This window comes from Furipterus horrens, unplaced genomic scaffold, assembly GCF_987537825.1.
Source record: "Furipterus horrens unplaced genomic scaffold, mFurHor1.1.pri manual_scaffold_3, whole genome shotgun sequence".
Lineage (NCBI taxonomy): Eukaryota > Metazoa > Chordata > Mammalia > Chiroptera > Furipteridae > Furipterus > Furipterus horrens.
In genome coordinates this window covers 70,679,677-70,693,005 of record NW_028327173.1, presented here as the reverse complement: position 1 = coordinate 70,693,005, position 13,329 = coordinate 70,679,677, and the positions used below count along the sequence as shown (strand labels likewise).

General features: G+C 37.2%; 1 protein-coding gene and 1 pseudogene across 1 annotated transcript in view; one reads left to right on the top strand and one right to left on the bottom strand.

Annotated features, from left to right (window-relative positions):
* RPAP2 (RNA polymerase II associated protein 2) overlaps nucleotides 1-13,329 on the bottom strand; it is a 112,604-nt gene that overhangs the window by 18,806 nt on the left and 80,469 nt on the right. Inside the window, 1 exon segment of the mRNA XM_090268286.1 lies at nucleotides 9,799-9,948. Coding sequence (XP_090124412.1) covers nucleotides 9,799-9,948 — 150 coding nt within the window.
* Nucleotides 12,564-12,743, top strand: LOC150015270 (small ribosomal subunit protein eS27-like pseudogene; annotated as a pseudogene).

The following is a 13,329-nucleotide window of genomic DNA, read 5'->3' as shown; positions in this document are numbered from 1 at the left end:
CAGGCTGAATAAACACCTAAAATTTACCAGCTTTTGATAGGGTTGCCAGAAGGTGAAGAAGAACTAGAAATTGAAAAAGTATGTGAAAAAATAATGAAGCAGAACTTTCCTAACTTGGGGAAGAAAATAAGACTTGCAGGTCCAGGAAGCACAGAGCTCAAAAAAAACTGGACCCAGGGAGAACCACCCCAAGACACATATAATCAAAATGTCAAAAATTAAGGATAAAGAGAGAATCTTAAAAGCAGCAAGAGAGAAGAAGAGAATTACGTACAAAGTGGTCCCAATAAGACTATCAACTGATTTCTCAAAAGAAACTCTGCAGGCAAGAAGGGACTGGCAAGAAATATTCAAAGTAATTAAAAGCAAAAACCTACAACCACGATTACTCTATCCAGCAAAGCTGTCATTCAGAATAGAAGGGCAGAAAAAGTGCTTCCAGGACAAAGTAAAACTGAAGGAGTTCATCAGATCCAAACCACTGTTATATGAAATGTTAAAGGGATTTGTTTAGGAGAACATTAAAATGAAAACTATCACAACAACCAACAACAGAAGCTAGGGAATCGAAACAAAGGCAAACTAAGTAGCAACAAGAGTGGGAAAAGAATTATAGGTATGGGGAACATTTTGGGGGCAAGTTAGCAGGGAGGGGGAAGAGGGGAAAGGGAGGGAGATGGTACATGAATTAAGAAGCATAGTAGGAGGGAGTGGAGTAGACAGGAAGATGTTGAGAAGAACTATATGCACAACCAATGGGCATGGACAAAGTAGGGGGGACAACTGGAGGAAGGGCGTCACTGGGTAGAGGGGAAAAAGGGAAAAGAAATTGGGACAACTGTAACAGCATAATCAAAGCATATTAAAAAGAAAATTTACCAGCTTTTGGAAATACTGTGTTGTTTTCCCAATATACATCCCATATTTCCTCATTATGTAGCAATAATGGTTTGGATGGAATAGACCCAAGTTCATATACAGCTTGAGGGGTAGGCTTTGATGCGTCTAGATCAGTAAGAAAGTCCTCTTCTTCCCCCATCTCTTCCCAGAACAAATGGGTTAGCTCACAGCATTCCTGTAGCCGTTTGGATTAATTCAGGGGTGCCCTGAATTAGTGTGAAGTTCAAGACTCCTCTCACTTGGACAGTGTGGTATGCTATATTATACAGAGTGGGGCAAAAGTAGGTTTACAGTTGTGATTACACAAACGTTTATTCTTGTATTATTAATTATTGGATTATTTTTCATATGAACAACTGTAAGCATACTTTTGCCCCATCCTGAATAAAGCTGGGAACTGCTGAGCAATTTGCCACCTATAGTGGACAGCTTCTAAGATGGCCCCCAACAATCTTTGCCCTCTTGGTATTCATGCCCTTATACAATCCTCTCACCTTAAGTATGGGATAGCCCTTGTGATTAATTTGTTGGATAGACCTAGTGATTAATTTGTAACTAGTCATGGAATAGAGCAAAAATGATGGGATGTCACTTCCGAGATACAAAAGAGTGTGCTTCCATCTTGGGTGTTGTCTTCCATCTTGGGTGCTGTCTTACTTGCTCACTCTGAGGGAAGCCACATGTCAAGCTCTGAGGTGTACTATGGAGAGACCTATGACAGGGAACTGTGAGAGGTCTCTAGACAATGGTCAGTGAGAAACTGAGGCCCTGAGTTCAACCTGTGAGGAACTAAATCCTGCCAACAGCCACCTGACTGAGCTTGGAGATAGGGATCTTCTGCCAGTTGGGCCTTTAGAGGACATAGGAACCCTGACAGATAGCTTAACTATACCTACGAGGGACCCTACTAAGCCAGAGGCCCGAAGCTAAACTATGTCCAGATTCTTGACTCAGAAAAAAATGAGATAAAAATAGTTTGCTGTTTTAGGCCACTAAGTTTTGGAATAATTTGTTAACTAATATACCACCACACGAAAAATCGGATTGAGCTGGATTTTTTTCCTGCTATTAGCAAATGAAAGCATATTCATATATGAGCTCATAGTAATTTAATATTGAAAAGGTTATTAAACATTAAAATCTTTATATTCAAAATGAACTTACAGCTTAAAAAAGTCATGTGAACAGAACCAACCCATCCACCTACGCACAACCATCTGCATTTCTCATATGAAAAATTAGGTAATAAGACCTCATTCATTCAGAATTCCTTATAATATAAAGTCTCGGCAAAGGTTTACCTTTCATTATCTACACAAATAAGTAAATAAACAGTAACAGGGGAACTAATAAGCCCACTTAAAATATCTTGTTGAAAGTCCTTATAAGTACTTTAACACCATATGTTTATATACGTTTTTTAATATGCTAATTAGAAACGATTTTTCACTGCTACCTATTCATTAAAGCAGATTGGGAAGGACCCCTGGTTAAACATTCTTTGTTTTCAATCCATCTGGAAAAAAAAAAAACCCACCTTTCATCCAATGGAGAAAGGGTATTATGAACTAAAGAGTATAATTAATTCAATTACCTGTACCAGAATCTCAAAAAACTCCAACCTCACTATATTTTTAGAAGGCCCTTTGAATGGGTGCTTACACAGGTCAATCTGAGCTCACTCCCAGAACCCTATGTTTTACAAGATCTTCAGGGAAGCAGGATCACTTGAAAAGGTCACTGGGTATAAGCTGGGAGGCAGTTGTAGTGCTGATTCCTTATATTTTATTTTCTGGAAGGTTCAATAAAGGGATACTGTTTTTTCCTGCCTGTCAAAATACTTCTCTCAAATATTCTTTTCATATATTCAAAGATTTGCTTGAAGGGTTTTTTTAAATAAAAATTCAAATAATAAAATATAAAATTATATACAATATAAAATTATATACGCAGCCCTGGCAGGTGTGACTCAGTGGACTGAGTACTGGCCTGTGAACTGAAAGGTCTCCAGTTTGATTCCAGGTCAGGGCACATGCCTGAGTTGCAGGCCAGGCCCTAGCTGGGGTCATGTGAGAGGTTATACACCAATTGATGTATCTCTCTTGCACACTGAGTTTTTCTCCCTCTTTCTCCCTCCCTTCCTCTCTATAAATAAATACATACATACATACATACATACATAGAATTCAAAGGAATGGCTATAACCATGCTCACCAAACTTGAGAGTGTAAGAGAGGAACCCAGAACTTGAATTCAGAACTTGAGCAAAGAGTTAGAAAATACAATAAAGGACCAATCATAGCTGAAGAATACAATAACTAAAATGAAAACTACACTAGAAGAAATCAGCAGCAGATTAGATAATAGAGAAGAATGGATTAGTGACCTGGACCACAGAATAGTGGAAATTATCCAATCAGAATAGCAAAATAACACAGAATTTAATAAAGAAAATAGGGATAATTTAAGGGACCTCTAGGACAATGGCAAGCACATAAACATTTGCATTATAGGGATTCCAGGAGAGAGAAAGGTGCAGAATGTTTATATGAAGACATAATGACTGAAAACTTAACATGGGAAACAAACAACCCTCCAGACCCAGGATGCACAGAGTTCCAAACAAGATGAACCCAAAGGACCTCCAGTCAAGATGTAGGTGAGGTAAGATACCCTTTGCCTCCTTGCATAACCATCGAGTTATAACCAGAACCATCAGAAAATTGAGTTATAATGGAAGTCTGACAACCAAGGAGTTAAAGAAGCCACATTCATCCAGACAGGTAGGAGGGGGTAGAGTTGCGGAGATGGGGCAGAGAGGCAGTGAGGCTCAGACAGGTGGTGACAGCAGCAGCGGTGGCAGAATGGATGGTACCACACTCACGTGTGGTAGATAAAAATTGGGGGAGATACCATGGCAGTGAGAGATCCCAGCCCCAGGCCAGACTGTATGGCCCAGGGTTCTAGCACCAGGAGATAAACCCCCATTACTTCTGGCTGTAAAAACCAGTGGGGTTTGGGGTGGTGGAAAAAACTGTGGGATTTTCACCACTTAAAGGGCCTGCACAGTCTTAGAACTTATGCAAACCCCAGGGCGGCAACTGAAAGGGTGCCAATCATATACAGGTAGTGGGTGAAGTGACTAGAAAGGGGGTGAGTGCCGGGCATACTGCCAGAGGCCAGGCAGCAGCATTGTCTCCTTTCTAAGCCCCCCACCACAAACAGAGCCACAAAGCAGTGAAGCAGGTGGCTGAGCCCCAACAATTTACAGGTGCCTTTGCTACAGAGGCCACGCTAAGAAAGGGAGTAAAAGCAGCTCTACCTAATACACAGAAACAAACACAGGGAGGCTATCAAACTGAGGAGACAAAGAAATACGGCCCAAATGAAGGAACAGACCAAAACCCCAGAACAAGTAGTAAATGAAATGGAGATAACCAACCTATCAGATGCAGAGTTCAAAACAAAAGATTTCACAGATAAAGGTAAAAATATAATAGACACACCAAAATCAGCCATTAAAAAATTTAGTATGAAGACAAAAGCAGCAAAACTATGACTATAATAAGTAGGGAGTACACAAAACAAAGTTCTAAAATATGATATCAAAAACACAGAGCATGGAGGGGAGAATAAAAATGTAGTGCTTTTAGAATGCATTTTAACAAATTCTTATCAGCTGAAAATAGACTGTTACAGATATAGGTGGATATATATGAACCTCATAGTAACCACAAACAAAAAAACTAGAAAAAGTACGCAAAAAAAAAAAAAAAAAAAGAAACCTAAACAAAACACCAAAAACACAGCAAGCTACAAGGGAAGAGATCAAGAGAAGACAGGAACAGAGGAGAACTACAGAAACAACCACAAATAATTAATAAAATAGCAACAAGTACATACCAATCTATAATTACTTTAAACATAAACATAAGGGGACTAAACACTCCAATCAAAACACTGCATTAGTTCTGAGAAGAAGCTTATCAGTATAACTAAGGTGGCTATAAGGATAAATAAATAAAACCCAACTATATGCTGCTAAAAGAGACTTACTTCAGATGAAAGACACTCAAAGACAAAGTGAATGGATGGAAAAAAATATTCCAAGCAAATAGAAATGAAAAGAAAGCTAGGGCAGCAATACTCATATAAGACAAATTGTTCAGTTTAAAACAAAGACTGTATAAAAAGAGACAAATAAGGGCATTATATGAAGGGCCATTCCAACAAGAGGATAATAATTGTACACATCTATGCACCCAACATAGGAACACCTAAATATATAAAGCAAATATTAACATATAAAGGGAGAAATGGACAGTAATACAACAATAGGAGGGTATTTTAACATCCCATTTATATCAATAGATAAGGCCATTCAGACAGAAATTCAATACAGAAACAGTGGCTTTAAACATCACATTAGACCAGACCTACTTAATACATATTTCTAAAATATTTCAACCAAAAACTGCACAATACACATGCTTTTCGAATGCACATGGAGCATCCTCCAAGACTTATCACATATTAGGCCACAAAACAAGTCTCAATAAATTCAAGAAGACAGATCATTGCAATGCTATTTTCCTAACACAACAGCATGAAACTAGAAATTAACTACAAAAATAAAACTGGAAAAAAATGCAAACATAGGGAGACTAAACAACATGCTACTAAATAACCAGTGATCAAAATAAAAATCAAACAGGAAATCAAAAAATACCGTGAGCCAAATGAAAATGGAAACACAACTTTCCAAAATCTACGGGATGCAGCAAAAGCAGTTCTAAAAGGAAGTTCACAGCTACACAGACCTATCTCAAGAAACAAAAAGAATCCCAAACAAACAACCTCACGTTGCACCTGAAGGAACCAGAAAAAATATGAACCCAAAGTAAAAGGAAATAAAGATTAGAGTGCAAATAAACAAAATATAGACTAAAAACATAATAGAAAAGACCAAAAAAGCTAAGTGCTGGTTATTTGAAAAGATAAACAAAATTGGCAAACCTTTATCCAGACTCATCAAGAAAAAGAGGGCCCAAATAAACTCAGAAATGAAAATGGAGAAGTGACTACTGATAACACAGAAATACAAAGGTGATCATTAAAGAATACCATGAACAATATATGCTAACAAATTGGACAACCAAGAAGAAATGGATAAATTTTTGGAAACATACTTATCAAGTCTTCTAAAACTGAGTCTTCTAAAACTGAACCAGGAATAAACAGAAAATCTGACTAGACCAATTACTAACTTCCAACAAACCAAGTCTAGGACCACATGGCTTCACAGGTGAATTCTATAAAAAATTTCAAGAAGAATTAATACTCATTCTTCTCAAACTATTATAAGAAAATTGAAGAGGAAGGAATACTTCCAAACTCATTGTACGAGGCCAGCATTACCCTGATACCAAAACCATACAAAGACACTATCACAAAAAAATCACAGGCCAATATCCCTGATGAACATAGAAGCAAAAATTCTGAACAAAATGTTAGCAAATTGAATTCAACAATACATTTAAAAGATCACACACCATAACCAAGTGGGATTTATTCTAGGGATGCAAGGCAGGTTCAGTGTCTCCAAGTCAACAAGCACAACACACCACATCAACAAATTCAAAGATCTATTACAAAGAAGGCAAAAATCATACAATCATTTCAAAGATAAAAAAAAAAGCATGACAAAATTTAACATCCATTTATGATAAAAGCTCTCAATAAAGTGGGCATAGAGGGAGCATACCTCAACATAATAAAGGCTACATAGACAAACCCATAGCTAACACCATACTCATTGGTAAAATGCTAAAAGCTTTTTCTCTAAGATCATGAACAAGACAAGGATGCCCACTCTCACCACTTTTATTCAATGTAGTATTGGGAGTCCTAGCCACAGCGACCACACAAGAAAAAGAAAAGGCATTTATATTGGAAAGAAGTAAACTGTCACTATTCGCAGATAATATGATACTATATACAGCAAACCCTAAAGATTCCACCAAAAATCTATTAGAACGAATAAATAGAGTAAAGTAGCAGGATACAAAATTAATATACATAAATCTGTTGCATTTCTATAGACTCATAACAATTAGGAGAAGTTAAGAAAACAATTTCATTTATAATTGTATCAAAAAGATTAAGATACCAAAGAATAAAATTAACCACGAAGGTGAAAGACCTGACCACTGAAAATTATAAGATACTAAAGAAAGAAATTGAAGAGGACACACACAAAAATGGAAGGATATACCATGCTCAGGGATTGAAGGATTAATATCATTAAAATGTCCAGAGTGCCCAAGCAATCTACTGCTTCAATGCAGTCTCTATCAAAATACCAATGTTATTTTTTTCAGGACTAGATCAAATAATCCTAAAATTTAAATGAAACCACAAAAGACCTTGAATAGCCAAAGCAATCTTGAGAAAGAAGAACAAAGTTGAAATATCCCACTCCCCGATTCCAAACTATACCACACAGCTATAGTTACGAAAACATTATAACACTGGCACAAAGACAGACATGTAGATCCATGGAACAGAATAAAGAGCCCAGAAATAGACCCTCACTTATATGATTAATTAATCTATGACAAAGAAGGCAAAAATATACAACGGAGAAATGACAGTCTCTTCAATAAATGCTGTTGTGACAACTGGACATGTAAAAAAAAAAAAAAAAAAAAAAAAAAAGGACCACTCTCCTACACCATCTTCAAAAATATACTTAAAAAATCCAAGAAACTCCCAGAAGAAAACATAAGTACATAAGTAGTAAGCTGTTTGACATTAGTCTTAGTGATATTTTTTTGATATGTCTCCTCAGTCAAGGGAAACAAAGCAAACATAAACAAATAGGACCTCACCAAACTAAAAAGCTTCTGAACAGCAAAGGAAACCAACAAAATGAAGAAACAACCTATCAAATGGGAGAAGATATTCACAAACGGCATGTACGATATAATTAATATCCAAAATACATAAGGAACTCATACAACTCAATACCAAAAACCAACCAACCTGATTAAAAAATGAACAAAATACCTGAATAGACATTTCTCCGAACAGGACATACAGATTATCAGTAGACATATAAAAAGGTGCTCAACATCAATAACTCAGAGAAATACAAATCAAAACCACAATGAGATTCCACTTCACACCCATCAGAATGACTGTCATCAAAAAGTCAACAAATAACGTGCTGGAGAAGATGCGGAGAAAAGGGAACCCTCGTGCACTGTTGGTGGGACTAAACTGGTGCAGCCACTATGAAACACAATATGGAAATACCTCAAAAAAAAAAAAAAGGAAGAAAAAAAGAAATAGAACAAGCATACAACCCAACAATTCCACTTCTAGGTATTTATAAAAAAAAACAAACAAAAAAAAACACCAAAATACTAATTTGAGAAGATACAATCACCCTTACGGTCATTACAGCTTTATTTGCAACCGCCAAGGAAGCACCCTAGGTGTCCACTGACAGATAAATGGATATGGATAAAGAAGGTGTGGCATATATATATATACAATGTAATATTACTCAACCATTAAAAAGAATGAAATCTTGCCATTTGCAACAACATGGGCAGACCAAGAGAATACTGAAGTAAGTGAAATAAGTCAGACTGAGAAAGACAAATACTGTATGATGTATATGTGGAATCTAAAAAGCAAAACAAAGGAAAAAAACAAAACAAAAACAGATTCATAGAAATGAAGAATAAACTGATGGTGCCAGAGGAGAGAAGATAAGGGAATTTGTAAAAAGGCTAAAGGGAAATATGAGATACAAACATCCAGTTATAAAATAAGTAAACTATGGCCGGGACTGGTGTAGCTCAGTGGGTGAGTGTTGTCCTGCAAACTGAAAGGCTGCCAGTTTGATTCCCTGTCAGGGCACATGCCCGCATTGAGGGCCAGGTCACTGGATGAGGGCATGAGAGAGGTAACCGGTTGATGTTTCCCTTTCTTCCTCCCTTCCCCTCTCTCTAAAAATAAATAAAATCTTTTGAAAAAAATTATTAAAATAAATGAACTATGGAGATGTAGTGTACAGCACAGGGAATATAATCATTATATTGTACTAACTTGGCATGGTGACAACTGGCAATTAGACATAGTGTGGTGATTACATCTTAAAGTATATAAATGTTGAATGATAATGCTGTACACCTGAAACTAATATACTATTGTATGCCAACTCAACTTTAACACAAAATTTTTAAAAATTATCTGAGCACTTGAGAGTATGTGAAATAAGAAGCAAGGAAAGGAAGAGATGAAGAGTTACAACGAAAACAGGATGAGGGAGGGTACATTCCGAAGGGCAGTTCTGAAAGACTGAAGAACTTGGGACAGTAGAGGATAGCTATGCATCTGGGAGCAGGTGAGGATTCAACAAAGCCAGACATGTAAATTCACCTGCTTATCTGTACATGAGATTACCAGGGTACTGGCTGGGTTGGGGTGATTTCCTAGAAGAGGGAAGTAGGATGAGGATGTTCTCAATGCATCATTGCAGTAGTTGGGTCAAAGTTAGTTGCTACTTCCTAGAAGAAACTTACCAGATGGGACATGGGGGATGTCTAAGTTTGAGTGTAAAGGTGATAGTGGCAGTTTCCCGGATCGCAAGCAACAGAATCAACTGTGGTAAAGCCCATACGGGAGGAATATAACAAGCACGGGGCACAGAGTAACAGGAGTGGACAGGAGATGAGTGAGGCAGCTGAAGACTGAGGGATGTCATGTTCTCCCTTAGCAAGTTGAGGGTATCTTGAGGTCTGTACTTGGTTTTTTACATTTCCAAAATAAAAAGAGAATCAAAACAGGCAGCAAATGAGAAAGAAAGAAAAACACAACCCAACTCACCTCTCTGGTTAACAGGTGGTTTTAAGTATGACTGTTAAATTTTCAAGGTCTTCATTCTTTAAGTGTAATTCTTCAAGCAGGGTGGCTATAAATTGTGCGAACACCGTATTTTCCTGAGAATGCTTCTGAATGCCAAGAATCGGGGTCAGTCTGAAACAACCAAAAATATTAAATACATATCCACAAAATGGGAAGGACTAAGGGAGTCTGTCTTCAACAGGCAAAGGTACTTTTGTCATGGCTGAGATGAAGTCTCTCTGATTTAACAACATTCCCAGAGAGAGGCTTTACTAATGAAAGCAGAAGAGAAAAAAATGGAAAGACCAAACATATTGTTAAGTATAGAAAGAAGCCTAAAAACCTGAATCTGTAATATGTTCTTCATCATGCCAGCAAAAACTACCAAAATTCTGCTCAGAAAAGAAAATTAATGAAGTTTTCCACATGGGGAAAGGAGTTTGTGAAGAAAAACTTAGAGCTGAGAACTGCTTTAAAAACATAATTTATATTGAATGTTTGGATTATAGCATCCTGAAAAAGACAATAAATTTAAAAAACAAACAAACCCAAGATTATCTTTTAGATGAAATCTTAACATTTTTATTTTTAAAACACTAAAGAGAAGAATTATATCTTATAAGGCACTTAATACAAACTTTATAAGGAACACTGCTTTTTTCTATAACCATTTCCAATACATACTTAAAAATTGATTGCATATAATAGACTCTTAAAAGTAATTTACATTGAAATATAATTAGTAATCATGATTTTTTAAAAAAGAGTGACTAATCTAATCATAAAAATTAAAGACCATTACTTTTCATAAATATTTTTATCTCCAGAGATCATGCTTTACAGAACCTTTGCACGTTACATTCCTGCAAAGCTTTCTGAGGAGAAAATTCTGTTTTTCCCTCAATAGTTTTACACCTTGCACAAAGCTCTCCCAGATGCTTAATCTTGGTCATTGTTACTGGACATATCAAATTTATACAAAATAACTTTCTGATTTAAATCAATAAGTCAAGAAATCAGAGCAGAGTAATTCTACAGTTGTGTGTGTGGAATGGGAAATGTTATTTTCCGAGAGACAGGTTTCATCCTTCCTTAGCCGTTTCACACCGAACGCAAAGGAAAAATTTGTCAGAATTGTCCAGAAATGGCCAGGACTTTGAGGAGGTGGTCAGTTCTCCAATTATAGTCCAGTGAAATCCAGAATTCTAAGTGAAAAACCACTGTAATGTATTCTTTCCCCACCTCTCCTGTATTTCTTTAGAGCTAGGAGATGGAGTGCCAGGTTCTCACACTTTATGAGCTTTGTCTACTATTACTTCTCAAAGGTAGTTCATACTGGGAAACAGGGCTACCCAAGCCTTCTAAAGCCAAGCCCAACCTGGGCACACTTGGGTGAATGTAGGCAGCTGTCGTCAGCTTTTCCTGAGGCACCTTCCTGCAGAGAAGGTGGAATCCAGAAGTCAACTCTGGCTTTTCCCACTTAGGTAATGTTAACATTTAAAATACCAAGTTGTTGCTTCCCCACAATAAGACCATAGATACTGGGGATGGGATAACATTAACCAAAATAAAACCAAGAAGTCAGAAGAGGCAGATCAGATATGTCAACTCCACAGAAACCTAGCTTTTGTGTGTATAATATTTTAAATGGTACTTATATAACACATCTTAGATGATTTCTCTCAGTTTCATGGAGACTAATTTTTGGTTCATGTATGAAAACAAAGTTTTCTCAATTACTTCTCAAAGTGCCATTAGTACGTTATAAAACTCTCAAATTAGAAATGACTACTAGATTTTTCTGTGTGCTCATGAGAGCAGAAAGTGAGAAGAGTTATAGAGAAACAGCTTATAAGAGAATTGTTCCATCAATTGCCCTAGTCAGAAACTATTTCAGAAATAGTAATACTTCTCTAGCAAATTTATAAGGATATATTTACTCTATAAATTGGTAAGTTCACTATAAGATATGTTCAAGTTTACCTAAAATTTTTGTTTATAAAGAAAAACTAGGATTAATAGGAAACTTTAGCTAAGAGTTAATAAGTAAAAGAGGAAAGCAAAAATGCAATCCTGAGCCCATGAAAAATAATGCTCATCAATTAGGCCTTCTTTTCTTGATGAGCTCAGACCTGCTTTGAGAATCCTCAAATCAGGACTCTGAGTAACCACTTTGACTACTTTAGAGATGACTCCTGAGATGAAACCTATTCACTTCTCAGTCTAACTGCAAGCCCTAGGAGAACTCTGTTTCTACAACACAGTTCTAATCCTAGATCTGCTGGAATGCTTGTTATGATTTTGGGTAAGTTGAACATCAAAACCTTAGGATCTAATCTATAACATGGGGCTAATAATACTTAAGTTCCTTAAAAGTTATTATTGCAGCCCTGGCCGGTGTGGCTCAGCTGGCTGGAGTGTTGTCCCGTAAACCAAAAGGTCACAGGTTCGATTCGAGTCAGGGCACATGCTTGGCTGGGAGTGTGCCGGAGGCAACCAATCAATGTTTCTCTCCTCTCTCTCCCTCCCTTCACCCCTATCTAGAATTGGTGAGCATGTCCTTGGGTGAGCATAAAGAAAAGTTATTATTGCAAAATTCAAGTAGGATACTATAAATGAGCAGGTTTTAAAAAAATTAGTATGATAGCCTTTCCAGTGGTCAGCCCCTCACTAAGGATCTCCTTCACCCTCTCCAAAAGAGAGGAAAACAAAAAAGGCGCCTGGTGCAGAGCACCAATTCCTACTCCATGGATGTGAGATGCCCAGGTTGCTATAAAATCAGCACCGTCTTTATCTGTGCATAGACTGTAGTTTTGTGTGTTGGCTGCTCCACTGTCCTCTGTCAGCCTCCAGGAGGAAGAACAAGGCTGATAGGGGGCTGCTCCTTCAGACAGAAGCAGCACCAAAAGCACCCTGAATTCAGATGAGTGGGGAGCCATCCCAATAAGCACATTTTGGATTAAAAATAAAAAATCAGTGGTGGTAATAAATATCAACTAATATCTACCATCTGCTACCTATAAATACTATGTACATGTTCTCAGCATGAATTATCGCCTTTAACTGTGTAATGATACTGAGGAATGTAGTTTTCTCCCATTTTATGGATGAGGGAATGAAGGCACAAAAAGTTGAACTACCTTCTCAGCAGTTTTTCTCAAAAAGCCCATGCTCCTGGCTAATATGCTAACTTTCATTCTTTGTAGGCTGCAAAGCACTCTGTAAGTTTAATCTATACTTTACCTGACTGATGTGTACTGAGCCCTCAATGAATACACAGAAGGAACAAAATGTTTTAAATCTTCTTTAGAGAACTAAGGACAATAAATATAAAAATGACAAGTAACTGGCAGGAAGTGATGATAGAGAAATCACACAGGTTTGGGGTCTGTCAGGAGAGAGAAATATCAACTTGGGGACTGGAGATTTCTGCAGCAAGTCACCAAGTGGATAGACAGCAATCCTGAGGCATCCGGAGCCAGGATTTCCTGACTACTATTAACACTTGAGCCC